At 40.8% G+C, this 27,560-nt stretch overlaps 2 protein-coding genes across 6 annotated transcripts in view; one reads left to right on the forward strand and one right to left on the reverse strand.

Moving 5' to 3' along the window:
- Window positions 1–20,284, forward strand: part of fam185a (family with sequence similarity 185 member A) — a 47,550-nt gene extending 27,266 nt beyond the window's left edge. The window contains exons 5-8 of one of the 5 annotated variants that reach the window (XR_004415224.1): window positions 10,425–10,466; window positions 13,402–13,497; window positions 15,655–15,825; window positions 16,751–16,886. Coding sequence is in view for 4 of the 5 variants with exons in the window: in XM_033039863.1 (XP_032895754.1) it covers window positions 10,425–10,466; window positions 13,402–13,497; window positions 16,733–16,885; window positions 18,192–18,307 (407 nt within the window). In the remaining variant the exon portion in view is untranslated. Of the gene's footprint in view, window positions 1–10,424; window positions 10,467–13,401; window positions 13,498–15,654; window positions 15,826–16,732; window positions 16,887–18,191 lie in introns of those variants that run through there. The other 4 variants (XM_033039863.1, XM_033039864.1, XM_033039865.1 and 1 more) reach the window with 4 other exon arrangements.
- Window positions 20,285–26,206: 5,922 nt separating this feature from the next.
- LOC116984985 (dynein regulatory complex subunit 6) overlaps window positions 26,207–27,560 on the reverse strand; it is a 114,302-nt gene continuing 112,948 nt past the window's right edge. The window contains exon 17 of the mRNA XM_033039345.1: window positions 26,207–26,336. Coding sequence (XP_032895236.1) covers window positions 26,207–26,336 — 130 coding nt within the window. The remainder of the gene's footprint in view (window positions 26,337–27,560) is intronic.

The following is a 27,560-nucleotide window of genomic DNA, read 5'->3' on the forward strand; positions in this document are numbered from 1 at the left end:
TTGAAGAACTTCCAGCGCAGACAGTGCTGACTTCAACATCGCGGTAACCTTGGGCCCTTTGCCGAGGGCCGCCAGCGTGGGTCTCCGCTCGATGCGGCCTGTGGACTTCGGGAGCCGTGGACTCCGGTAGGAAGTGGCTGATTTGGAAGTCCAAGCCGCTGAAGTTGTTCTCCCGTTCCGACGTCAGAGTTCCATCATCCCGGTGAGAGGGCCTGAGCATCGGGCCACCTGTAGTGGCGACTTTGGAGGGCTGCGGAGGGCTCGGGAGGCCCCGACCACGGGTGTACATCAAAGAACTTCAAAGAGGAGGATGACTGAACTTTGGGCCTTCCCTCATAGTAGGAAACTTCGATTCCGCTGTGCAGGGGATGTTTATGTTAAAATACGATCGTGTTTTGTTCTTTTTTTATTTGTATGGCTGTATGGTGACCCCAAATTTCACTGTACCAATTGGTGCATGTGACAATAAATGTCTCTTGATCTTGAGATGCTGGAAAAATTGAAGGTAGACAAAAAATGCTGGAGAAACTCAGCGGGTGAGACAGCATCTATGGAGAGAAGGAATAGACAACGTTTCGTGTCGAGATCCTTCTTCAGACTGATGTGGGGAGAGGGGCAGGAAAAATAAAGGAAGATGCGGAGACAGGACTAGAAGGAGAGCTGGGAAGGGTCAGGGGGAGGAGGGAAAACAAAAGGGTTATTTAAAATTAGAGAAGTCAATGTTGATACCGCTGGGACTACACAAGCAAAATACCCAAGCTTGTCTCCACACCACATTTACTGCTGGATCCAGTCGCAAACTTGAGTTTTCGAGTGATGTGTGCAAGGCATTCATTGATGCTGGAATTCCAGTGTGGAAATTGGAAAACAAACCTCTCACATGGTTTTTAAAGAGAAATACACTGAGGTATGTATACCAAGCGAGTCATCATTAGGAAAAAATTATGTTAATAGCAACTTCAACATTGTTGTGCAGAAAATTAGAGATGGAGTTGCATGCATCAAAATATGGATCTCAATAGACGAGACAACCGATGGTGTGAGTAGATATGTTGCCAATGTGGTCATCGGTACACTGGAGGCAGGTTAACCATCAAAGGAGTATTTGCTTCCAATTTTGCAAACTTCCCACAAGCTATCACATCCCTTGAGAGACGTGGCGAAACATTAGTGAATAACTTGCAGGTTTTCAACAAAGTAACTGACGATATCTGGAAAATTCCTGCTGATGTAGATAAAGACATACAAGGAAAATGTGAGAGAGTGATTTTAGCTAACAAAGATCTTGAAGAAATACAAAACATAGCTAAAGTTCTCAAAGGTAGTTGTGATGCACTAGATATCAACATGAATATAGAGTCTGTAGCTTGTTTTGGGTATGCACCAGTGACCTCAGCTAAGGTAGAAAGAAGTTTTTCACAACTGAAGCATATTCTGCCTGACAGATGGCATAGTTTAACATCAGATAATTTGAAACAAATGCTAGTAATTATGCGCAACCAGGAAACTTTGGTCATTTAATGTAGAATATCTTTTAAATTATCATTTTTAACCATATTTTGGTGGTGGAAATACATGCCTTGTTATGCCCTTTTTGTCAATAAATGCCTTTTTCGTGCCTTTTTTGGAATTTTATGCCTTTTTGCCTGCCCATTTCAGAATTTTTTAGTGCCTAAACATCCTGGCTCTAGTAATTAGGAATGTAATTTAGCCTAACCTTATTCATACCTAATCCAATTTAAAGCATAAATGTTGCATTCAAGTGTAAGTTAAAAGACTCGCTGCAGTATGCACCTGATTGCACAATTTCAAGCTGAAAAATGTGAAAGCTCTCTACCATGGGAGGGGGGGCACCCCCCTCCCCCCCTCTCCCCCCCCCCTCCCCCCCTCCCCCCCCTCCCCCCTCCCCCCCCTCCCCCCCTCCCCCCCTCCCCCCTCCCCCCCCCCCCCCCCCTCGGACGCTATGCTCCCTCGCAATTTCTCACTCTCAAGTCTCACCCAATGTTGGCAGCCCTGTATTGGCATTTATTCAGGATATTGAGTCAAGAAGTTGGGATGTTATGTTACAGTTATACCACATGTTGGTGGGGGACTATATTTGAAGTATTGTAAATAGTTCATCCTGCCACAGGAAGGTTATTATTAAGCCAGAAAGAATGCATAAAAGATTTTAAAGGATGTTTCCAGTACTCGAGTGCGAGAGTTAGGGCAGGCATAATCTTTATGCCTTGGATATTGAGGGGTGGTCTTAGAGATAAAATCATGAGGGGAGTAAATGGGGCAAATGCCCAGACATTTCTCCAAAGTAGGGGAGTCAAGGTTGATGGTGAGAGGGGAAATCTTAATCGGAACCGGAGGGGCAACTTTTTCCACAGGGGGTACATGGAAGAAGTGCCAGAGGAGTTAATTGAGGTTAGCTCTATAACAATATTCAAAAGCCATTCAGACAGGTACAGAGATAGGAAAGGTTTAGGGGAATATGGGCTAAACACAGGTAGGAGGGACTAGAGTAGATGGGGCATTTTGGTTGGACTAGTTGGGCCGAAGGGCCTGTTTCCATGCTGCATGACTCTATGAATCTATATTACTTCACTATTTGCCCCTCAATACAATTAATCATTATGTTGCAGCACCTTCTTTGGAAACACTACTTCAAACAGCAGACGGCCTCAGATAACTATTGTCACTTCCTTTCAGTGGTCACAATGTCTCCTGCAGAGACTTTCACAATTTGGACAGGGAGGTTCCTTATCTTTACTGTCACAAAATCAATATATAAGCCTCTCTAGAAAAATTGGATATAAACCAAGACAACAGGTGCTGAGGATGAATCCACATTCTTTTGTTCTCTCATCACCTGCATCCACTCCGCAACCCCCCCCCCCCCCACTGCTTTTGGGTTGCATGTCCTGTTCATTCTGTTAACAGATTTGGAACAGAGGACCGGAACAGTTGTAACATATGTTAGAGTTACTAGGTTAAGGGGTAGTTGGCCAGGAAACAGTTCAATTATATCTTAAAAACTGCCAATTGTTTATAAAATAATCACTGCCTTGCTCATGGTTATAAAAATACCTTGTAAAATCATGTAAATGTTCTGAGTTTCAAATTCTATTTGGATTTTTAGAATGCAACATTACAAATACATAGGCAAAAGATAATGCACAACTTCGGCCGGTAACAAGCAAGAGATCTGGTTAACGTTTGTTAGGAGTGAGTAGAGAGTATTTCTGTCACAATTTAAAAATGTAAGCTGCAGAGATGGAAACTGAGAACATTTGAAAGGCTCAAAGCATTACTTATTTGGTTCTTAAGCATGCATGTCAGAAGACCTATGCCTTGTGGAATTTTGCATGAAATATAAACAAGACGGAGAACCATCACAAAGCATCTTCAGTACTACTATGCTGTACTTTGGAAATAGCATGGGGATAGCATAAGGGGAATAAACCCTTTTTGATTTTTAAAGTTTTATCACAAAGGCTATGGTAGGGAAATACTATATTGCTGGAAGCCATGTAAAGTGATTCCTTTTCCATTTTTCAAATCAAAGAAAACATTCCTTGTTATAGAGAAATATATAATCTATATTTATCTATAACTTGAAGCTAATTGTAAACATACAATAGAAAACATTGCTTTTAAAGTACATGAGTGTATTTGCAATGTTAAATACCAGCATTGTGAGAGTTAAGAGATCAGTATGTGTAAGGCTTTGGTTTGAAACAAGTTCATGAATAAACAAAAAATGTGGTCAGTTCATTGATCTAGCTTAGCTGTTTATGTTTAAAAAAATCACTGCAGGGTGAAATTACACATTGAACAAATTTGGATGTAAATCAAAGCAAGTCACAGTTTAGCACTGAGGAGAATGGCTCTTTGTTCTTTGTTAATTGGGTCTATCAAAGAAAAGGCTAATTCAAAAATAGATCCTAATGTGCGCTTGCATGGAACGATCGCATTTTTCTTTTGCTTTTTTTGTAGAAGAAATATTACTCATTTGTTGGTTATGACTTATAAGTGGTGATTTATTACGAAAGCGCTACTAAAACTGTAGTCCTGACTGTTGTTGTGACTTTGCCAAGAGCTAGCTCGAATATTCCCAGCTAAGTATTCATTTGGTTTTTTGGTGCCAGAAAGTCCCTCTTGGGATTGTCTGCCTTGTACCTTTTGGGGGGCCATTTGGGTTGTGTGGTAGGCAAAGGGAAGGGAAAAATCCAGTGGTACTGTTGCAACTTGTAAGTCCACATTGATTGTTTATATTTGACCAAATTGTTGCTCCAACTATGTAAAATGGGAAAGATCAAATTGTATGGAACCAGGCTGCATTGATCATACATTTTGAGATTAATTTTACTGTCGGTTATCTCCTGCAGGTTTGTAGTGTTGCATTATTTAATCAAATCTACACATTTTCTTTGCATGTATTTTCTTCCATGAAGTTTTACAGTTGCCAGCATCATATTTCAAGCATCAGGGTGTTACATTTATAGTTTCGTCTTCCCTCCCCTTATTTCCTCCGGTAGCAGTAGCAGCAGCTACTAATTTAGTAGCAGTATTTGACTGCCTTGACAGCTGGCTAGGTGGTAGGGCACTTTGCCCAGTGTCGTTATTTTTGTAGGCAGAACTTGTTTTGCCTTGTGATGAATTATTTCTTCGTTATTCCCAGGAGTATCATTTGGGAAGATCACTTCCCATTATGTTACAAGTTATTCAATAGCAAAATGACACTGTGTGGAACTTCCTGCAAAATACTGGACATTGTTTTAGTCTGGTGATTCTGGTACCAAATACTATATTGGAGATTGGGTAGCGTCTGTGGAGGGAATTGCACAGATCTAGGCCCTTCACCTGGACAATGTGGCCTCCTCTATATCAGAGAGACTCAACACAGACCAGGCAGCAGCTCCCTTGAGCACCCACACCCTGTCCACTGTGGTCATCTGGATCTCCTGGTTGCCAGCCATTTTATTTCTTCTTCCAAATCCCACACTGACCCTTAAATCTTTGGCCACCTCCATTGCCTGGATGAGGTCAAACACAAACTCGAGGAACATCAACTCGTATTCCGCATGGATAGTCTGCAACCCAACAACCTGAACATTAAATTCTCCAATTTCGGGTAACCCGCACCCATTCTGCCCCTTTTTCTCTCTGCCTGTTTAGAACAGTTCTCTTACACACCAAGAAATAACAGCAATCCAAATGAAAGGCGTCAACCCAAAACATCAACTGCCTATTTCCCTCCATAGCTGCTGTCCGACCCACTGATGTCCTCCAGCAGCTCGCCTTTAATTTTTGCTCCAGATTTCAGCATCTGCAGACTTTTGCATGTTTATATTAGAGTTGTTTCATTGTGGGCTTGGAGAGAACTTAATTTTTGTAGGTAGGTTAAAAAAAATTATACAGGATAACTTTTGCCTCTAATGCAATAATACCTATGGTATTGGAGGCAAGGTACTAGCATGGATGGAAGATTGGCTGACTGGCAGAAGGCAAAAAGTGGGAATAAAGGGGGTCTTTTCTGATTGGCAACTAGTGTTGGGTCCGCTTCCTTTCACGTTGTCTTTTCATGATCTGGATGAGTGAATTGATGGCTTTGTGGCAAGGTTTGCACACAATCACTATCACAATCACAATAATACTTTATTAGCCAAGTATGTTTTGCAACATACGAGGAATTTCATTTGCCAAGTCAGTCATACAAATAAAAAGCAATGGAACAACACAAAATATATTTTAACATAAACATCCACCACAGTGTCTCCTCCACATTCCTCACTGTGATGGAAGGCGAAAAAAAAGTTCAAATCTCTTCCCTTCTATGCTCTCCCACAATCGGGGGCCTCGAGCCCTCCGTTGACGGGACGATCTTGACTCCCGTAGCCGGTGGCATTTAGTCTCTCCGCATCGGGGCGATCAGCACCTGCATCGGGGGCATGTCAGCTCCCCCGCGCCGGTGATCTGACCCCAGGTCTAGGCTGGACAAGCCTCTGCGTCATTGGAGCTTCCCAATTCGGCCTCGCCCAAGATTGCGAGCTCTTGATGGTAAGTCCGCAGGCTGCGGTTGGAGCGATCCCAGGCAAGGGATCAGCTCCGATGTTAAGTCCACGCCCCGCGGTAGGGCTTAAGTCATTCCGAGGAGGCCTCCAGCTCCATCGATGGTAGGCCGCAGAGCGACTGGAGATGAGACCCGAAAATTAATCGCATCTCTGGCAAGGTAAGAAACTGAAAATAAGTTTCACCCGACCCCCTCCCCCTTCCCCCCACATAAAATAAACCAGAGAACATTTATACAAAATTAACACACACTAAAAATTAAACAAAAAGACAAAAAAACAGACAGACTGTTGGTGGGGCTGCCAATCGTGCGGCGCCTCTGGTGGTACCCACGATATGAAGATCGGTGATGGGGCAGTTAGCGTTGAGAAGCAGGGAGGCTGCAGAAGGACTTGTGGAGGTAGGAAGAGTGGGCAAAGAAGTGGCAAGTGGAATACAGTGTAGCAATATGTATAGTCATGCACTTTGGGAGAAGGAATAAAGGCGTAGATTACTTTCCTCTGGTAAAGGGACTTGGGAGTGCTGGTGCTCCCACAAGGTTAATTTGCAGATTGAGTCAGTGGCAAAGAAGGCAAATGCACAGTTAGCATTCATTTTGAGGGGACTAGAATATAAAATCACAGAAGCTTTAAGGGCCTGTACCACTGTACGAGGTAATTCAAGAGTTCTCCCGAGTTTCCCGATTCTAACTCGGAAAATTACGGTAATAGCCACTCGTAGGTACTCGGGGCTCTCATGGACATTTTTCAATATGTTGAAAACACTTCACGAGCTTACCGCGTTTCCCGAGTGCCTGCCGTTGGCGTTACGAGCCGCTAAGAGACGTCCCGAGCTCCGACGTACCATCTACATACATTCTACGTACTTACCACGAGTTTGATTTTTTTTAAACTCGGGAGAGCTCTTGGGGAAGCTCGTATAGTGGGACAGGCCCTTTATCAGTCACTGGTGAAACCACATTTGGAATAATCTGAGCAGTTTTTGGCCCATATCTGAGGAAGGATGTGCTAGCTTTAGAGAGGGTACAGAGGATGTTTATGAGCATGATCCCGAGGATGATTGGTTTAACGTATGAGGAGCGTTTGAAGGCTCTGAGCCTGTACTCGTAGGAGTTTAGAAGGATGAGGGGGAATCTCATTGAAACCTACCAGATGAGAAAGGCCTAGGCAGAGTGGATGCAGAAAGTACATTTCGAGTAATGGGAGAGTCTAGAACCAGAGGGCACAACCTCAGAATAAAAGGATGCATCTTTAAAATGGAGATGAGAAGGAATTTCTTTAACCAGAGGATGATGAATGTGTGGAATTCATTGCCACAGGTGACAGTGGAGGTCAAATCATTATGTATTTTTAAGGCGGAGATTGGTATGTTCTTGATTAGTAAGTGTTTTAAAGGTGACGAGGAGAAGGCATGTGAATGGGGTTGAGAGGGAAAATAGATCAGCCATGGTTGAATGGCGGAGTAGACTCGATGGGCTGAATGGCCTAATTCTGCTCCTACGTCATGGTCTTATGGAAACATGTATTTTTTATAAGGGGAGGAAAACTTTAGATTTGAAACAGTTAATTTATTGCCAACCCTATTAATTACCTATTTTGAAATAATCTATGAAGCAATCATAGCTGGGTGATGTCCAGTTCTAATCCCTTCCCGCACTTCCTCGTTCTGCATATAACCAATCTCCATCCCCACCGGGTCTCCTAATCCCCACATCCACTGCTACCCCATCTCCATCTACCCAACATCCTTCCCACTTATGTCACTCCTCTCCTTCATTTCTTATCTGTGCTCACCATATGCAGACTTTTATCTTCTCCACTTATTACCTCCAATTTTTGTGACTATCTCCTCCCCGGCATCACTCATCTGCAATCCACCCCTCCTTACCTGGAACCATCCATCAATTGCCAGCTCCCATCACACACATTTGCCTCACCTATTTCTACCAGCTGCCTCCCTTCCAGTCCAAGAAAAAGGTCCCAATCCAAAATGTTTTGTTCAATTACCTCCGCAGATGCGGCCTGACACGCCGAGTTCCTCCAACAGTTTGTTTTTTACTCAGGATTGCAGCATCCAAAATTTCTTGTTTTTTCCCCCCACAACTGCAGATGACTAAAATTAAGAATTTACCAACATTTCATCCTGGTTAGAATTAACTTTGGATACTAGTCATGACTAACATCACACATATAACAAATCTTGCTAGAATTCAAATTAAACCATCATCTGACTTTGGATAAACTTTTGGCAAAAGTGCCTGTTTATAAGTTAAAACAATAGAATGTACTTTAATGGGGCTGTCCCACTGTACGAGCTAATTCAAGAGCTCTCCCGAGTTTAAAAAAAAAAATCAAACTCGTGGTAAGCACGTAGAATGTACGTTGCGGGTACATCGGAGCTCGGGACGTCTCTTAGCGGCTTGTAACGCTAACGGCAGGTACTCGGGAAACGCGATAAGCTCGTGAAGACTCGTGAAGATTTTTCAACATGTTGAAAAATGTCCACAAGAGCCCCGAGTACCTACGAGCGGCTATTACCGTAATTCGCCGAGTTCGAATCAGGGGAAACTCGGGAGAACTCTTGAATTAGCTCGGACAGTGGGACCCATTACCCACAAAGTTATTTTCAAAAGGTATAACATTTTTAACAAGTTAGCAACAAGATTAGGAACCAGCAGCTTAAAGAATTTCAGTGGATAACTGTCAGATTGATCCTGCATTATAGGAAATTATTGAGATTAAAGATCCTAGAAGACATTTATAGGGAATCGTGTTTATTGTGTGGGGGGAAAGTTGAGATTTGACCCAAACATTCTCCTATTGTGTTAATCTGTTGAAATGTTTTGTCATTCTAAAATTCAAAGTTTCAAATTGTTACTCCTTATGTGCTACACAATTGATGCAATATGAAATTGTACTTGTGAAATTGAAAGCCTCTCTGACATTATTAGATACAGCACACTAATTTATGACTGCAAGATATGAAATTGGACAGTGATTTTTGACTAAAAAACAATGTTGGATGAGATGATTGAGGACAATTCAGTATGATCAATAATGTCGTAATGAAAATACAGTAGTGAGGTCATCCTGAAATTAGTATTAGCTTGTAACTGGTAATCTTATTTTGCAAAAACAATGCAAGATGAAATATTAAGTTATTTTGTATTGTTCCAACTTTATTGCTATTTATCAGAAGTTAAAAACAGAAAATGTTAGGAATTGCTTAGCTTGTCATACATCATCAATCTGAAGAAGGGTCTTGACCCGAAACTTCACCTATTCCGTCACTCCATAGATGCTGCCTCACCCGCTGAGTTTCTCCAGCATTTTTGTCTATCATCAATCTAAAATGTCGTTTGTCCAATGTTTTTTTCTGTTCATATTTTTAAATTTCCGACAACTGCCTTTTGGGGTATTTTTGCAACTAATGCATCCATTTAGGGGAAAAAGTAACTTTCTCAAGATGATCATTCCAGAATCATTATTTTTTTAGTGTTAATTTAGACTGGACAAAGTATTCAGTACTTGTCAGACCGTTGCAGTAATGCCAATTAACTTAATACTGAATCCAACCAAACCAGTCACACTGTGGTTGAGTAATGTTACAGAAACAATTCATTCCAATTCATGCTTGAAGCTGAGGACAGTTTTGAGCACAACATTTGACATTATTCCCCCACAATGTAGTGTACTTGTGCCACAAAGACACAACCTGACAAATGTTAAGCACAGTCGCATTGAGGTGCATAAAAATTGAACATTTAATAATTCTTAAATTAAATTCTTAAAAAGTTGGATATACAAAGCTTCCTGTGATTGTAAAGCAGATGCTGGAAATCTTAAATAAAAATAGAAAATGCTAGAAATACTCAGCAGATTAGACAGCATATGTGGAGAAAGATACAAAGTTAATGTTTCAGATTGATTACTTTTCATCAGAATCATATCTAACTTTCTAATAAAGCATTTCAAAAAAGCTATAAACCTAAAAAGGTTGCTTATACCTGCTATTTTGTATTCCTGCAGAAATGCTGAATCTTTACAATATTACACTTCTGTTCAGACTGTTTCAGAATATTCCATATTACACCCATAACATCCCTTTTTGTGGAAGTAGTTTTTATTTAAAGTAACTTATGGGAATATTTTCCCAACCTGTAAATTAATTGCCAGAAATTTGATCATTATAATCTAACAAATATGTGGACTTTAATTATCTAGACATGGGCAAGTGAAACTGGCACCAGCCAAAGTAGAAATCCCATTTTCTCATAAATTACCTGCTTTGCCAAAATAATTTTGAGTACATTTATGACTTTTTTGTGCAATAACTATTATAAATTATTTTTTCAATCTATGCAGGTAGTGTTACTATTCAGACGGAAGCAGGTGCTGTTACAATAGGTAAGGACATTCTTGTTCATTTGATCATACTCAGGGGGGATGTAGGGGGTGTGGGGGGGGGGGGTATGTGGGGGGAAGGGGGGATGCGGAGGGGAGGGGAGGGGGAGGGGTGTGGGAACCTTCAAAACCTTCATAACATTTGTACTAATTCACCGATCGGAACAAAACTTATTTGACTTGCAGCAGAGGTGAGTAAGGTGGCAAAACATCGTAGCGCTATGGGGGATCGTTTTGGCGCAAATCTAATTACAAAGCAGACAAAGTGGTTAAGATGAGAGTTTTAGTAATATATAGAAGATGGATAGATGGATAGATAGAAAGATAGAGCGAGCAGACATGTTACTGGAGATGACTGCAAAGTTGAATTGAGACGAGTTGTATGGGATTCCACGAAAGAGTACTTGGATAGCTGCTTCCATGGTTTAATCCTGCATCATTCACCCAACATCAAATCCATAACGTTATTCCTACCTAATACTGAAGTTACACACTGCACCTCACATGTTTATCACTGCTGTGAGCCTCATGCAGCTTTGACCTAGCTATTCCATTCTGGCAAGTATTTCACTCAAACACAGTGCAATTCATTCACCATCAGAAGTCTCGTTCTTGTAACAGTTCTAAAAGTTCAGACTGATTCCATGCATGGTCATCTTGTGGTATGCACACTCGGACTGATTCTATTTATTCCTGGATTAATGTATTCAAATGAATTTGAGAACCATCACAGGAGTATTGTGATCTGTCCTCTTCTAGCATTATGCAGTAGCACCCATTGTGCAGTAGCACCCAGCATCCAACAATGGATCCATGAAGCACAGGTCGGTGTATATTCTCAGAACCATAAATCTGCTGCTCTGTGGTGTGATTATGCCACTGCAATAGTGCATTTGATGTGGCCTGTCAAGGTTTTTGTTGATTGAAAGAGCTCGATCTTCCAATAACTTCCTCTCATGAAATTCAGTAGTTGAACTGTTGGATATAATTTTGTGCAAGTTGTATGACCTTCTGCACATTCACTGTGATCAATTGAAACTTGAGTTATTTTGTTCACTGGTTTATTCAATCTTCAAAGGAAACCATCTGGATAAAGTTCTAGGATGACTTGATTGGAGAATAAATTGTGAACTTTTTAATAATGCGTTTGTCGCAATACGTATAGCAATATGTAATTTCATTCGACCTGCATTATCCAGGTTAACGTCAGATTTGAGCATTTTCTTCTCTATCTATTTTAATCTACTACTACCTGACTCAATCAATATGAGACCCTTGTGCCAGATATATAACCAATCATAGCAAAATTTCCCTTTTGATTTCAATATCAAATCCCTTCAGTCATTTATACTCAATAGATCCTAATTAATAACATTCCTTCGCTTCATAGATGCTGCGTCACCCGCTGAGTTCCTCCAGCATTGTTGTCTACCTTCTAATTAATAACATGTTTCTTCTTTTGATCATTTGTGCTCACAGACCAATTACACCTCCCAGCATTTCTGCTGAGATTGCTTGCTTTAGAAACAAGTCTGTGACCCTTTCTGCTCCTAAAACAGCATAATAACTCGTCCTAGCTCAATTACAGAGGCTAAGTCTTTGTTTAAATAATCAGGATATTTGTTCAATGTCCCAAGTGCCATAAAAGTATAATTCTCTACAAGAGGGTGGCGATATACAAGAAAAATGTTTTTTAAAGAATGCTGGAGCCTTGAGCAAAAACAAGCTACTGGAGGAACTCAACGCATCAGGCAGCATCCATGGAGGAATAAACAGAAGGCGTTTGAGGCAGGGACCTGAAGTCTGAAGAAGGGTCCTGACCCGAAATGACATGTGTCCATTTCCCTGCAAGTTTGCTGCTTGACCTACTGAGTTCCTCTAGCAGATTATCCTTTGTTCAAGAGAACGTTTTTGGATTTTCAAATTTTCAGCTTCGTAGCTGAATCATTTCTTCGTGGTCAGGCTGTGCAGAAAACGGCTCGGCTGCTTCCTCCCTTTTCATGCTTTTTATCTGATTATTGTATGGTTGGCAGCAACTTATGATTCACAGCCTATGTTTGCACATCAATGGAGTGAAATTCCTTTGAGGCTATAGTTGTGGTGCAGAAGGTGGCATATTTTATTGAAACACAAGTATCTTGAGCATTGATCCCTGTTAAGATTCAACTCAGAAAATTGCTCCCTGAATATCCTGAGCAGAAATGCCCCTCGGAGAGGAGCTTGGCATCTTATATTTCTCCTTCCTCTGCTCATTCTCCCAGTAGCATTGTTTTTCTACCAATGCATCCATATCTAGAAGCAACTAGATTATATAGTTCTATGAAGTTATTGAAAATGCAGTAGCATCTGTCATGTCAGTACTTGTAGATTTTTACCGTTTGAACCATTTGTGGAATGCAGTAAATGCTTATAGATTAATATCAGTAGCTGGAGGAAATCAATAATTAATGTAAGTAAATGGAGCCCGCTTTTTAGATGCCCTTGGGAAGGGCTGGTACTTTCTGTTGTTTCTGTGTGTTTGAGAATGCAAAGTTAAGATTCAAAAGACCAAATAGTTTCTCAAATAATTTCAGGGAGTTCTAGCTGCACGAAAGTTATACAAGTACTGTAACAGATTCCCACCCCCATATTTGCCGCCTTACTGTCTTCCGTTGTTGTGCACTATGAAACATCTGCAAACAAGACTTGTTTTCATAACCCTCAGCTGACTTAGCATGATGCTTTTTGCAGGGTTCAATCTGTCATTTCCACCTCTTCTTTTCTGCACTTCCCCTCTCCTGGGACAATGTACTCCAAATGCATTCAAAAACTGCAGCTGGCATTCCACTTGTGCTAAAGGAACCTGAGTATTAGAATAACCTCATTTTCAGGATGTTATTGATCCAAAGAGCTTGCAAATGAAATGGCAACAACTGAAGTATCAATTGTTTACCCATAGATTCCTCTGATGGCAATCTAAACGCTACTACACAACAAGGTGATTTGGATGTTTACGTCAGTCAACTGGGAATTGTGAATCTGCTAACTCAAGAAGGTGAGATGCTGCACTGATGTCAAAACTACACCTTTAAGTCTGAAGAAGGGTTTCGGCCCGAAACGTCGCCTATTTCCTTCGCTCCATAGATGCTGCTGCACCCGCTGAGTTTCTCCAGTAATTTTGTGTACCTTTAATTTGATAGCCTATTTAGAATCTGGATCACAATTTTCCTTTGGTCATAAACAGCCTGCCAGATGTGTTTATTGGCAAGTGATTAGCTGAATTTACTTAATTTGAGGACTATTATATCTACATTTTGAATGTTCTGTAATAGGGAGAAATGGTGAACAGAGTATTGTGAGTGTTTGATGGGCAATAAATGCTGGCCCAGTTAGTGATATATATATTTTTGAAATCCATCTGGGCACTTTCTTCTACTATAAAGAATACAATAAAACCATGAAAGTGCAAGAAACTGCTGATGCTGGAAACATGAGCAAAACACAAAGTTCTGGAGAATTTGGAATCAGCCAGCATCTCTGGAGGGAATGCACAGACGATGTTTTGGGCCATGACCCTTCCTCAGACACTCCTTCAAATAGTAAAAACATAATTTCTGAAGAAAGATGACATCTTGGATGTCATAGAGCAGAGATCTAGGGATGGTGTCCTTGCAAGAGGCAGGGTGAGAGGAGGTATAGTCAAGGAAGTTGCCAGAATCTGTGGGTTTGACGTATTTTGATCATCTGTCCTGTGATGGAGATAGATCAAGCGTCTGAGATAGTCCAAGTGATTTTTAGAGCATGGCAGGCGTTGGTGGGAAAGGTAACAAAATCAATGAGTTCTGCACAGGTGCAGGAGGTAGCCCCGGATTAGCGGAGAAAGCATCTACATGAGGTGCTGCCTCAAGAAGGTAGCATCTATCATCAAGAGTTCCCATCATCTGGATAAGGTGGTTAAGAAGGCATGTGATTTGATTCCATTTGGGGCATTTAATACAAGACCAGGAAGATTATGCTCCAACTTGAAGAAAAAAAACATAGGTCGGACCTCACTTGGAGTACTATATGCTGTTCTGGTTACCACACTAAAGGAACGATGTGATAGTGTGGGTAATGGTGCAAAGGAGATTCACCAGGATGATGCCTGGGATGGAGCATTTCAATTATGAGAAACTGGAGATGTTGTTCATGGAGTGTAAGGGAGGTAAGTGGGATAAGAGGGTCCATGGCTATATTTTAAATTGAAGGCACTGTGTTCACCATTCCTCTCCCTTATGTTCCCATCTGCTCACCATCCCTCCTTTTATTTGATTCTATTTATAACCTTCCTTTCTTATTAGTTTCCACAATTGTGCAGCCTTTTGTCTTCATTTACTCCATCCCCCATCTGACTATCTAACTACTAGCTTTTTCACAAAATGTAATACTTTTAAATTTAACTTAAAGTACGTTACCGTGAGGGCAGGAATTGAACTTGTATCTCTGGGGTTAGTCTGGATTTCTGTGTTCCTGTTCTGCTAATTCAATCACTCTTGATGTGCAGAGGCTATGGAAAGATTTATGTCCCGCCAGATATTACATGGAGACAATTTTGCTGAACAACACCAGGGTTAGTGTTTCCTATGTCATTGATTGCAACCTATAAGTCAAATCTGCTTGATCCACTAAGTGTTAAGATTTTTTTTTAAGATGAACATTTAAAGTATTCAGCACTGAAGTTATCCATGATTTAAACTGGTGATATTGAATATGAATATTTAGCAATAGTTTGTTTTATTCCAGCTGAAAAGATAATGTGTAAAACTGCCAGTTTACTCTTGGTCAGTTTACAAATATATAATTGGAAAAATTGAAGGGAAGGATAGAAAAATTATTTCGATGTTACAGTTTAGATTCTTTGCCAATTGCTTTTGAAGCATAATCCAAAGATATTTAAACTTGTTGTTTGTAGTAGTATAATATTAAAAGTGGCAGAATAGAATTAATCTAGCTAGCTCTACCGCAAAAAAAACACACTAATGGGACAAAGGCATTTTGCACTATTGGACGATTTGGTTTGCACTCCAGTTTTAGTTGGTGAGATTACTCTCAAGACCACCGCTGTAAGCCAGTAATCAGTCCAGCGAATCTGTGTTGTGTTGCTTCAATGATAAATATATCTTTGGTTGTGGAGACTTAAAGTAGACTTTGCTGTCTCCTCAAATTCTTGCAGGTTTTACAGCATGGAATGTTTGAGACAGATCAACATTGTAGGAGGACCTGTAGCCTTTGAGGACGTCAAGGTCCAATCTGTGTTTAGAAAGAAAATTGGACTCCCATTCCTAATGGGTTTTAAGGCTTCATGAAAAAATCTCTCAGTTTTGTTCTGAGCGGCTGAGAAAGGGTAGGAAATATTTTAAAATTACTAAATAAATATTGGTAACACTTGGGTGGTGATGTGGAGGTACAAAAAAACTCAAAGTGTTCAATATGCAAAGCATGAGCTTATGTGATAGATTGAATCCAAGTGTCAGTTCTCCAATTCAGATTTTGGCAGCATGCCTTCTGGCTGTGCAACATGCATGAAAATCAGTCAGGCAGACAGGCTCCAATACACTTCCAATTCCACAAGAGGAAAAAAAATGGTGTGTTTTCTTAAGGCAGTATTTCCATCATGTACTGGTCCTACAGCTGGAGAAGCTGCAATGAAATGTGTCATTCCTGGAAACTTGTTCTCCAACATTAGGGTGCAGCAATTAATTGCATGGATTTGACATTTGTTGAAGTATTTGGAAATCTAATGTATTTACTATAATAACAGTGTTAGAAATTCACCACAAGTGTGGCAGCATCTAAGGAGAAAGAAAGAAAGTAGAATGTACAAATCTCACCATGCACAGAGTATTTCCAACACTCTCTGATATATCTTATGTTGTTTTTAATTTCCAGTACAGTATTTGGAATATTTTGCCAATGTACACTTAGTTTGTTTATCTAGCAGATATTTACTAAGGAATATTTCTGTTGTTCCAATGTTTACTTAAAGCCAGTTCAACCAGACCAGAAACTCGTTCCCTCATTATGTTCTCCTTACAGTATATTCTGGAACCTTTCATTGAAAGGAAAAATCTGCAATTGCTGGCAAAATGCCTTCTTTAAAATGTAGATAGAGTATTTCTGGCTGGAAATATATAAAACTATTCAGGCTTAGTACCACTTCATGGGGACTAGATATTAACTTTTTTTAAGAAAGACGTTTATGGAGAGAAAAGTATATTATTATGTATATAATAATTCGTGTTTTCCAAAAGTTGCCTTTCTTATCACAGGATCTATCACACTAAAAGTACCCAAAGCCCTAAGAGCTAAACTCCAATTATCAGGGTCTGTGGTAGAAATCAGTCCTGAGCTTCAAATGCAGGAGATTAGCAGCAGCACAGAACAAGGTCACCAAACTGTTCAAGGTAAGATCTAATTTTAACACAATTCCTGTAAAGTTGGCCTGAAATGAAAGAAATCCCACCAGATATTTAAAAAACGTTAAGTTAGCTTCAGTTGTCATCATTATCCTTTTGAAGACTAGCATAGTCATACTTCAAGGAAACAGACCCTTCGGCCCAACTTGTCTATGTAAAGCAAAATGCACATATACATATAAATGTTGATCACATTTCTCCCCATTTGACCCATATCCCTCTGTCTTTCCTATCCATGTACCTGTCCAAATGTCTTTTAAATATTGTTATTGTATCAACATGTAAAACAAAAACTATCTTAAGATGCAAAAAAATGTGAAACCGATCTCATACAATTCATGAGAAACGAGTCATTAGTTTTGTCACATTACATTGGTTTTACAAGAAGAGTAAGTATGCAGTGATGTCAGCAGTCTTTCTCATAAATGAATTTGTAATTAATTGTTAGTCCTATTTGAAAAAATCTTAAGCAATTCAGTTCAAAGTAGGGGCTAGTTGTAATTAGACTTTTTTAACCAAATAAGCCAAGCTTGAAAAAAAGGGGTAAAGGAGGAAATCTTGTTGGTTATTATAAAATCATTTTAGGACCAATCTTAGACACTGGCTAAATGTGAATACACTGGCGCAGAGCTTCCCAGAGGAACTTTATCTTTAGCAGATCCTCCAGTGAGAACATTCCCAAGAAGCTTCTCATGACTGCATTGACGTTCCAACCATTACAGAGTCCTCCAATTGTAAATTCTACAATGTTTTGCAAGCCAGAGAGCATTGCAAACTTGAAAACTATTGAAATTAAACATTTTTCAATGTTAAAGCAAAAATCACTTAAAGCAGGAAAACAATATACCAATTTAAATCAATTGATAAAATAAATAACCATTCGCCCTAATTGCCGATCCTCCCTATTGAATTGAATGGAGCATTGAAAATGAAGATTTTAATGAAATTACTGAGAAGATTCAAAGTGATAGAGAGATATAGAGTGAAAGCAGGTCCTTCAGCCCAACTTGCACACGTCGACCAACATGTCCCTACTAGTCCCAGCTGCCTGTGTTTGATCCATATCCCTCTAAAACTATCCTCTCCGTGTACCTGTTTAACTGTTTCTTATAAATTGCGACGGTAACAAAGTTTCCGAGTCCTTCATTTTGACAGGATCAGAATAAATTGGCAACATCTTGTAGTTGAATAATTAATAATGCAGAAAGGATGAAATGTCAGTACGACTGTTATTTGTAATGTAAAGTTAAAAGCTTACTTTAATGACTAAGTAATTTTCCCAATGGAATTTCAGGTTTTCTGAATGGTAAAGGGGAAGGTGCGCATTTAATCGAGGCTCACACAATGCGTGGAATGCTGAACATAAAAAGTCAAAGTTGGATTGAATCTCTTAAACTGAAGCCATTATAATTTGTCATAACTTCAGCTTTTGGATTTTTTCTTTTGCCATTTTTACATTAATGCCAGCTTGCTGTGTATAATTATTACAGGTTTGCTTGTACTTTAATTTTTATTTGCAATGGTAATCATCAAGTCTGTCGTCACTGTAATGCCTTAACCTGTTTAAAAGCTGTCTATAACTGGATTATTAATTTGCATTTACTTGCATTAATTTGCATTATCTTCATATTTTAATTTGTATGTTATTTTTTATATAAACATGGATTAAAAGGTTCACCCAGCAATATTTAGGAAGTGTAGTGGTAACAGACACTATTTAAAAAATACACAATATACTTTCATTTTTGTTACTTTCAAGAACAAGGAAGTACCTAGAGAAATGTTCCCGAAGAATAGCATTTTCCATATTGCAGATAGATTATATTAAACTTATTTTGGGAAACTTGGTTAATCATCTGTGAACGCAATAAATATAATGAGTAATCACTCAAAGGATGTATTTAGAAACGAGGAACTGCAGATGCTGGTTTACAGCAAAAGACACACAAAGTGCTGAAGTAATTCAGTGGGTCAGGCTGAGAACATGGATAGGTGATGTTTTGGGTCGGGACCCTTCTGCAGACTGGTTGGAGGTCTGCATAAAGGGCGCTGACTCAACGCCATCTACTCATGCTCTCCAGGGATACTGCCTGACCCGCTCAGTTACTCCAGCACTTTGTGTCAAAGGATGTTTAGTGATATCTTGTGAACTTATAGTGATATCTTGTAAAATTGGAAAAATGCAAAAAGACACTTTCTGCAACAACAAAAAATGAAAGACGTTAACTATTGAAACTGAGCTGCATTGAAACAAAGGATACTCACAAAGTACAAATTGCAGATAACCGTCAATGCATGTCTGCTTGCAACTCACAATGAGCTGCTTATTTTTGCATGCAGTGATGATGCAGTAATTAACTTACAGAACAAATAAATCTGCGGTCAAATCCTGCTCATCAAAGTAATTTGGAATTGGGGAAAAAAACAATCAGCCTTGGCAACAAAGTTCGGGTGATCGCCATAAAATCCCATCTGGTTCTCTAATGATCTTGGGGGAGGGGAGATGGGGAAGGTGGCTAGCAATTCAGTTGGATACACTGCCACTGAAAGAGAGACAGAATAAAACTCAATGACTCGCCCACCTTTCACATGAATATCAAATTTAGATACAAAGTTAGTTGTAGCCCAGAATATGTTTCTTTGATGATAGTTCCGTGTTCAACTCTGTCATCGCCTCTAAATTTATCAAAACTTAAGAGTACTGGGTCCCTCTTCTTCCTTGACTTCCTCACCAGCAGACCCCAATTACTACTAATTTGCAAAATGTTCTCCTCATTAATCATCATATGCTTGAAGCTGTAAGCTTAGTCCCCTGCTCTACTCTATACACTTGACTGTAGCAAGACATAACTCCATTGCCATCTTTTATATTTGCTGACGATACCACAGTTGTTGGCTGAACATTGGGTAATAATGAGTCCGAATAGCGGAGGGAGATCGATAATCTGAATGAATGGTGCCAGAACAACACTTTTGCTCACAACGTTAGCAAGACTAAATAATGGATCGTTGACTTCAGGAGGGGAAATCTGAGTATTCACGATCATTGATAGGACGGTGGTGGAGAGACGTAACAGCTTCAAGTTCCTGGGCGTGCATATCGCTGCAGATCTAGGCCCAGCACTTGAATGCAATCACAAAGAATATTCATTAACACCTCTACTTCCTGAGACGGTTGAGGAAATTTGGTATGAATACTCTATCGTACCTCTGCAGGTGTATTGTAGAGAGCATAATGACTGGTTGCATCACGCCCTGGTTCAGGAACCCGAATGCTCAGGAATGGTGATTATAATAAAGTTTTGGACACTGTTCAGTCAATCACGGGTACCTTCCTCCCACAATTGAAAGGATCTATTGGAGGTGCAGCCTCATAAAGGCAGCCAATATCATCAAAGATCTACATCACTTGATTGTGGATTTATCACAGCTTAGAAACAACAGGTCCTGTGAAATAGGAATAGTCTCAGGTGGTTGAGAACAGCCATCTCTCATGCTAATCGGACTATTCAGGAGATTGATGAAATAGTGTATGATTCAAAACATAGAAACATAGAAAATAGGTGCAGGAGTAGGCCATTCGGCCCTTCGAGCCTGCACCGCCATTCAATATGATCATGGCTGATCATCCAACTCAGTATCCTGTACCTGCCTTCTCTCCATACCCCCTGATCCCTTTAGCCACAAGGGCCACATCTAACTCCCTCTTAAATATAGCCAATGAACTGGCCTCAACTACCTTCTGCGGGAGAGAATTCCACAGATTCACCACTCTCTGTGTGAAAAAGGTTTTCCTCATCTCGGTCCTAAAAGATTTCCCCTTTATCCTTAAACTGTGACCCCTTGTTCTGGACTTCCCCAACATTGGGAACAATCTTCCTGCATCTAGCCTGTCCAACCCCTTAAGAATTTTGTACGTTTCTATAAGATCCCCCTTAATCTTCTAAATTCTAGCGAGTACAAACCGAGTCTATCCAGTCTTTCTTCATATGAAAGTCCTGACATCCCAGGAATCAGTCCCAGGAATCAGTCTGGTGAACCTTCTCTGTACTCCCTCTATGGCAAGAATGTCTTTCCTCAGATAATAATCATGGGGAAACAATGGATGTTGAGGCCAGTAATGAAAGCCTGGGAGAAAGGGGCATTAAAGAAACAGAAGGCTCAGGTGTCAGGAGTAGTGTGGAGAAATGAGGGAACAGCGAAGGAACAGAGACTAGAGTGAATGTATCTTAATTGTGGGAAACCACGTCACTTTGCTTAGGAATACAGGTCGCCTTGACAGCAGCCAAGAAACCGGGCAGGATGGCTCATAATTTTACATTTTAATGGTAGGAGCTTTGGTTCATGTGGGGATGTTTAAATGTGTATCTTTGTATGAACAATCTCTTCCAGCATTCTTGTGTAAAGAGCTTGAACAATTTCCTTGAGCTGTATGGCATTGTGTTTTTACTCTTTATTTGGATTTTGAAGTGGAAATTTTATTAAAGTGTGTGAACTGTCTGTGAGTTTTAAAATATAGCATGAGGTGTGACAACCTGTGTGTTCATTTGGGAGAAATGTGATGGTTTCTATTTAAGAAAGTAAGTAAGTTTATTGGGCTCGCGATGCCGCTTTCAGATCTGGCAACGCTGAGGGATACAGCTCATCCAGGGCCAATCTGAAAATGGGAATTAGGAATGCCAAACTCAATCACAAACGGCGGATTGAGGAGCACTTCCAAAACAACTCTGACCCCAGGCGCATGTGGCAAGGAATCAAATCCCTTGCCGATTACCAGAAAGTTAACACCCCTCCCCCAGACGACGCCACCCTTCCTGATGAGCTAAACCATTTCTATGCTCGATTTGACCGGGACAACAAAACCCCAGCCATCAAAGTTGCTCCACCCCCGAATGAACAACCCCTCAGTCTCTCCACCTCTGCTGTACAAGATGCACTGAGCAAGGTGAATGAGCGCAAAGCTGCCGGCCCCGATGGCATCCCTGGCCGGGTGCTTAGGGCATGTGCTGGACAACTATCCCCAGTCTTCACCGACATTTTCAATCTCTCACTGGCCCAGGGTGTTGTCCCCACTTGCCTCAAGACATCAACCATCGTGCCAGTGCCCAAACAGTCAGCCACAGGAAGTCTCAACGATTTCCGCCCAGTGGCACTCACCCCTGTCATTGCTAAGTGCTTTGAGCGGCTGATCTTGGCTCACCTCAAAGCCAGCCTCCCCCCCACACTGGACCCCCATCAGTTTGCCTACCGGGCCAACAGGTCTACAGAGGACGCCATATCGGCGGCCCTACACTCTGCCCTGACCCACCTGGACAACAACAACTCCTACATCAGGTTGCTGTTCATTGATTTTAGCTCTGCCTTTAACACTGTCATCCCCACCAGCTTGATCACCAAACTCAGCGGACTTGGCATCTCCACCTCCCTCTGCAACTGGACACTGGATTTCCTCACCAACAGACCACAGTCTGTCAGGGTCAACAACCTCACCTCCTCCACTATAACACTGAACTCACTATAACTGTGTGCTCAGCCCTCTCCTCTACTCCCTCTTCACCCACGACTGCATCCCTAAGTACGGATCCAACGCCATCATTAAGTTTGCTGATGACACCACGGTGGTAGGACTGATCAGTGACAACGATGAGTCAGCCTACAGAGAGGAGGTCCAGCACCTGACAACCTGGTGTGCCAACAATAACCTCGTCCTCAACTCCAAGAAGACGAAGGAAATTATTGTCGACTTCAGGAAGGTCAGAGGAGGCAGTCATATCCCCATCCATATAAACGGGACTGAGGTGGAGCGCGTCTCCAGCTACAAATTCCTCGGGGTACATATCTCGGAGGATTTGTCCTGGTCCCTCAACACCTCCAAGCTGATCAAAAAGGCACAGCAGCGCCTTTACTTCCTGAGGAGGCTCAAGAAAGCCCACCTGTCCCCCCAGATCCTGACCAACTTCTACCGCTGTACCATCGAGAGCATCCTGACCACCTGCTTCACGGTATGATACAGCAGCTGCACTGTTGCGGACAGGAAGGCACTACAACGGGTGGTGAAAACCGCGCAGCACATCATCGGTGCCCCGCTCCCTGCCATGGATGCCCTCCACCGAAAGCGGTGTCTGAGACGGGCTGGGAAGATCATTAAAGACCCCTCCCACCCCCACCATGGACTGTTTGCCCTCCTCCCAACAGGGAGGCGGTACAGGAGCCTCAGGTCTCGTACCAGTAGGATGAGGAACAATTATACCATCACATTGCTGAACTCGGAGTCCCGCCGATAGATTTCTCCGGTCCCTCCGTCCCCATTGTTTAATTATTCTGTATTTTTGATTATTCTGTATCTTCTTTTTTTTTAAATTTCTATATGCACTACTACTACGGACTGACGCAAAACTGCATTTCGTTGTACCCATACTCAGTATTTGTGCAATGACATTAAAGTTGAATTGAATTGAACTACATACAAGGAATTTGCCTTGGTGCTCTGCCCACAAGTAACAACATGACATACAGTGACAGTTACGAATGACTCAGAAAATGCTAAACATTAATGATAGAACACCATTGATCAAGCATGTGAACCAACAAAATACCAATCAAAGGGAGGCTACAGTTTTGGCTGTTGAGTAGAGCAACTACTCATGGATAAAAACGGTTTTTATGTCTGGCTGTGGCAGCTTTGACAGTCCGGAGTCGCCTTCCAGAGGGAAGTGATTCAGAGTTTGTGGCCAGGGTGAGAGGGGTCAAGGATGATCTTGCCCGCTCGCTTCCCGCCCCTTGCAGTGTACAGTTCATCAATGGAGGGAAGGTTGCAGCCAATAATCTTCTCTGCTGATCGGACGATTCGCTGCAGCCGCCAGGTGTCGTGCTTGGTGGCTGAGCCAAACTAGACCATGATGGAGAAGGTGAGAACACACTCTACGATGGCCGTGTAGAATTGGACCATCATTGCCTGAGGCAGATTGTGCTTCCTCAGCTGCCGTAGGAAGTACATCCTCTGTTGTGCCTTTTTGATTGTGGAGTCCCAGGATATGAGATCCCAACATTTCAAAAATAAATTGCATTTGGTGAAATTGGTGATTAGTATATATTTAAAAAGAGAAATTGATATTGGAATTTTGGGAACGGAAATGCTCCCATGGCTGGAATACTGGAGAGGATTCTGAGGGTTAAGATATATATGCATTTGGCTAGATGGGGGCTGATTATGAATAGTCAGCCTGGTTTTGTACGTGGGCGATCGTATCTTACAAATCTAATTGAGTTAGAACATTAAAAAAAAACAGGTGCAGGAGTAGGCCATTCGGCCCTTCGAGCTTTCAATATGATCATCTAAAATCAGTACCCCGTTCCTGCTTTTTCCCCATATTCCTCGATTCCAGTGGCCCAAAGAGCTAAGTCTAACTCACTTGAAAACCTTTTTGAAGAAGTAACCTAATAGATTGACGAGGGCAAAGCCATAGATGTTGCCTAGATGGAGTTCAGCAAGGCATTCTTTCCAAGCATTCTTGATACAGTTCAGCATGATAGGTTGTTCTTGAAGGTTAGATTGCATTGGATCCAAGGAAAGATAAATGACTGAATAGCAATTTGGCTTCATGGAGGGAAGTATAGGGTGATGGTGGAACGTTATTTTTTCGGACTAGACGGCTGTGACTTGTGATGTGCCTCAGGGATTGGTGCTGGGACCATTACTATTTGTGGTTTATATCAACGATTTGGATGAAAATGTAGAAGGCATAATTAGTAAATTTGTAGGTGACATTAAAGTGGGTGGTATCAAAGAGAGCGGATATGGTTATCAAAAACTACAGCATGATCTTAACCAGTGGGGCAAGTGGGCTGAGGAATGGCTAATGGAGTTTAATGCAGATAAGTGTGAGGTATTGCATTTAGGGAAGACAAAAGACATTCACAGTGAATGACAGGGCCCTAGGGAGTGTATTAGGGCTGAGAATCAAAGAGTGCAGGAAAATAGTTCCTTGAAAGTGGCATCACAGGTAAATATGGTAGTCAAGAAGGCATTCAGTACATTGGGCTTGATCAGTCAGGGTATTGAGTATGGAAGTTGATGTTCGTTACACATGAGTTACACATGATATTGGTGAGGCCACATTTGGAGTATCGTCTTGCATTTTGGTCATCCTACTACAGGAAGGACGATGTTAAGCTGGAAAGAGTGCAGAGAATATTTACAAGGATGGTGCTAGGACGCATGAGCAAAAGGAAAAGGTTGGGGAGGTTAGGACTTTATTCCTTGAAGTTGAGGGGGATGAGGTGTGATCTTATAGAAGTGTGTAAGATCGCAAGGGGAATAGATAGAGTAAATGCACAGTGTATTTTGCCCAGAATAGAGGAATCAAGAACCAAGGGACATCTGGTATATCTGGCAGGTATTATAACAATATTTACAGTAAAAGGCATTAAAAGGTACATGGATAAGAAATGTTTAGACGAATATGGGCCAAACGTGGGCAGGTGGGATTAATGTAGATGGGGCATCATGGTCAGCATGGGCAAGTTGGGCCAAAAGGCCTGTTTCCATGCAGTTGGACTCTTTGACTGAAGCTTTTGAAAATAAATGGTTCACCCTCTTATGGCTTTCCACATGCTTTAAATACAAAACTGACTTTGCTTCTACAATAGCTTCATGGGGTGTCTGGCACATGTGTAATTGGGTGGAATGGAATCATGATTTTTCTGTAGATCTGAGGGTCGTATTTTTAGATCCTTTCGCCATTTAGAATATTACTCTAGATCAATTTTAGTGTTCTGCTCTGCAACTTAAATGTTTTCAATTGTACATGCATCAACCAATTATAGTTATTTATTGATATAAGGACGCCCTTAGATGCGTTTGAACACAACTTTTGGTTTTAATGGAATTCTTTTGAAGCAACCTTTTGTTTGGTTCTCATTTTTTTTTAAACATGGGAAATCCAGCAGAAGTCCTGGTCAGACTGAGCAGAATGGGATGGTCATTTTACATGTGGTCATCTTAAAAAAAGTTGAATAAAATAGCCCCAAACTGCAAATTGTGACCCCTGAAATACCAGGATTATATGTCATCTTGATTATTAACACAGCTCTAATTATAATCACATTGTGTGTGTAAACAATCTAAGATACATTTTATTTTCATCAAATTAGTGAAGATTTTCCTCAACAATAAGTCCTACAGTGCTACCTTAGACTTTACAATTTGAAGTTTAATTGTTTTGACAGTGACTGGGTAAAGATATAGATTCTGTACAGACAATATATGCGTGGAATTCTAGCATGCATAAAAATTTGATGGTTACACCTTTACATTTTTTCCTCTTCCTCCTTTTTGGGGGCAAGGTAGTTTCCTTTATCATCATATCCGAACCACATAGGAGGATTGTCATCATTATATTCCACATGCTCAACATTTATTGCTGCTTTGACAGTTTGCCTAAATTAGTGAAAGAAAACATTTATTAGATGTGTTAAACAAATTCTCCAGTGAAAAGTGTAGTGGAAATTAAAGGGTGGAGGGTTAAAGAAAATGTTATCTACTGGAGCATATGTTTCATGCAATGCAGCACGTTTTCCCGGGGGGGGTCTTCATTCTGCTTGTTTCAATGTTAGGACAAAAACATTTGTGCTTACTGATGTGTTTTAAATTTAAAGCTGTTGCTTCATTTAATGTAGTAAACACAAATGAAGAGGAGAGCTACATTTTTGCCTTTCTCCTTGCTTTGCGAATTACCACTTTTTCCTCCAATAAAAACATAATTTCTTGCATCAAAATTTTTATTAGGCTTGTTGGGCTTAAGCCACATTGCAAGTCATTTTGCACGGTGATTTACACACACAGAAGCTGATTTGAAGCCGTCCATTTTTTTTTACAAATAGCCCCTCCAGCACAATTCTTGCCTGGTTTTGAATTTGTTTCACAGAAATTAATAACTAATGCAATATCAAAAAGAGAAGCAAAATAATGTCTGATTGTGAAGTGGGAGATAGCAGACATGTACATACCATAAAAAGTATCCTGCAGCTTGAGATGCGAGAGTAGTGTTACATCTCAATACTTCACATAGGTATCGTCAATTTATATATTTTTTATGACCGGATGTTTGGCACTAAAGTACTGGAACTTTCATTACATGGCTGTGCCTTCATCAGCTTATCACTTTAAAATTATTGTAAAGACTTCAACAGCTGGGTCTTGAAATTTGGAAGTCAAAGCACATATGGTAAAGATCATTTATCTGTGTCCAAATGATAATCCCTAATTTCAACTGATGCAACATCCTAAATGTACCATTTATTTATACCTTTCTGTAAGATGCTACTTCATTGGCTTGTGCAGAAATTATGCTATCCTTACATTTATATCTAGTTGATATAAGACTGTTTGATGATCTCCACACCCTGTCATTGTGCCAAGTCCAACTGGCCCAGCTTCTGTGGTAGAAGTGCAGAAAGAGAATTTCCCTTTGTGGAAGCTGCAATGACCCTGCAATGGATTTCTCTTCTGCATTTCAATCATGCAAGCTGGGCCAGTTGGAGTTCAGGAACAGTGACAGGGTGTGAAGACAGGGTGCTTCTTCTCTGCGGCTCAGCTTCTTCCCTGCGGCTGTCACACTACTCAACAATGTATCTCGGTGACTGCCAATCACCTCCCCCCCCC

This window comes from Amblyraja radiata, chromosome 21 (genome assembly GCF_010909765.2).
Source record: "Amblyraja radiata isolate CabotCenter1 chromosome 21, sAmbRad1.1.pri, whole genome shotgun sequence".
Classification (NCBI taxonomy): domain Eukaryota; kingdom Metazoa; phylum Chordata; class Chondrichthyes; order Rajiformes; family Rajidae; genus Amblyraja; species Amblyraja radiata.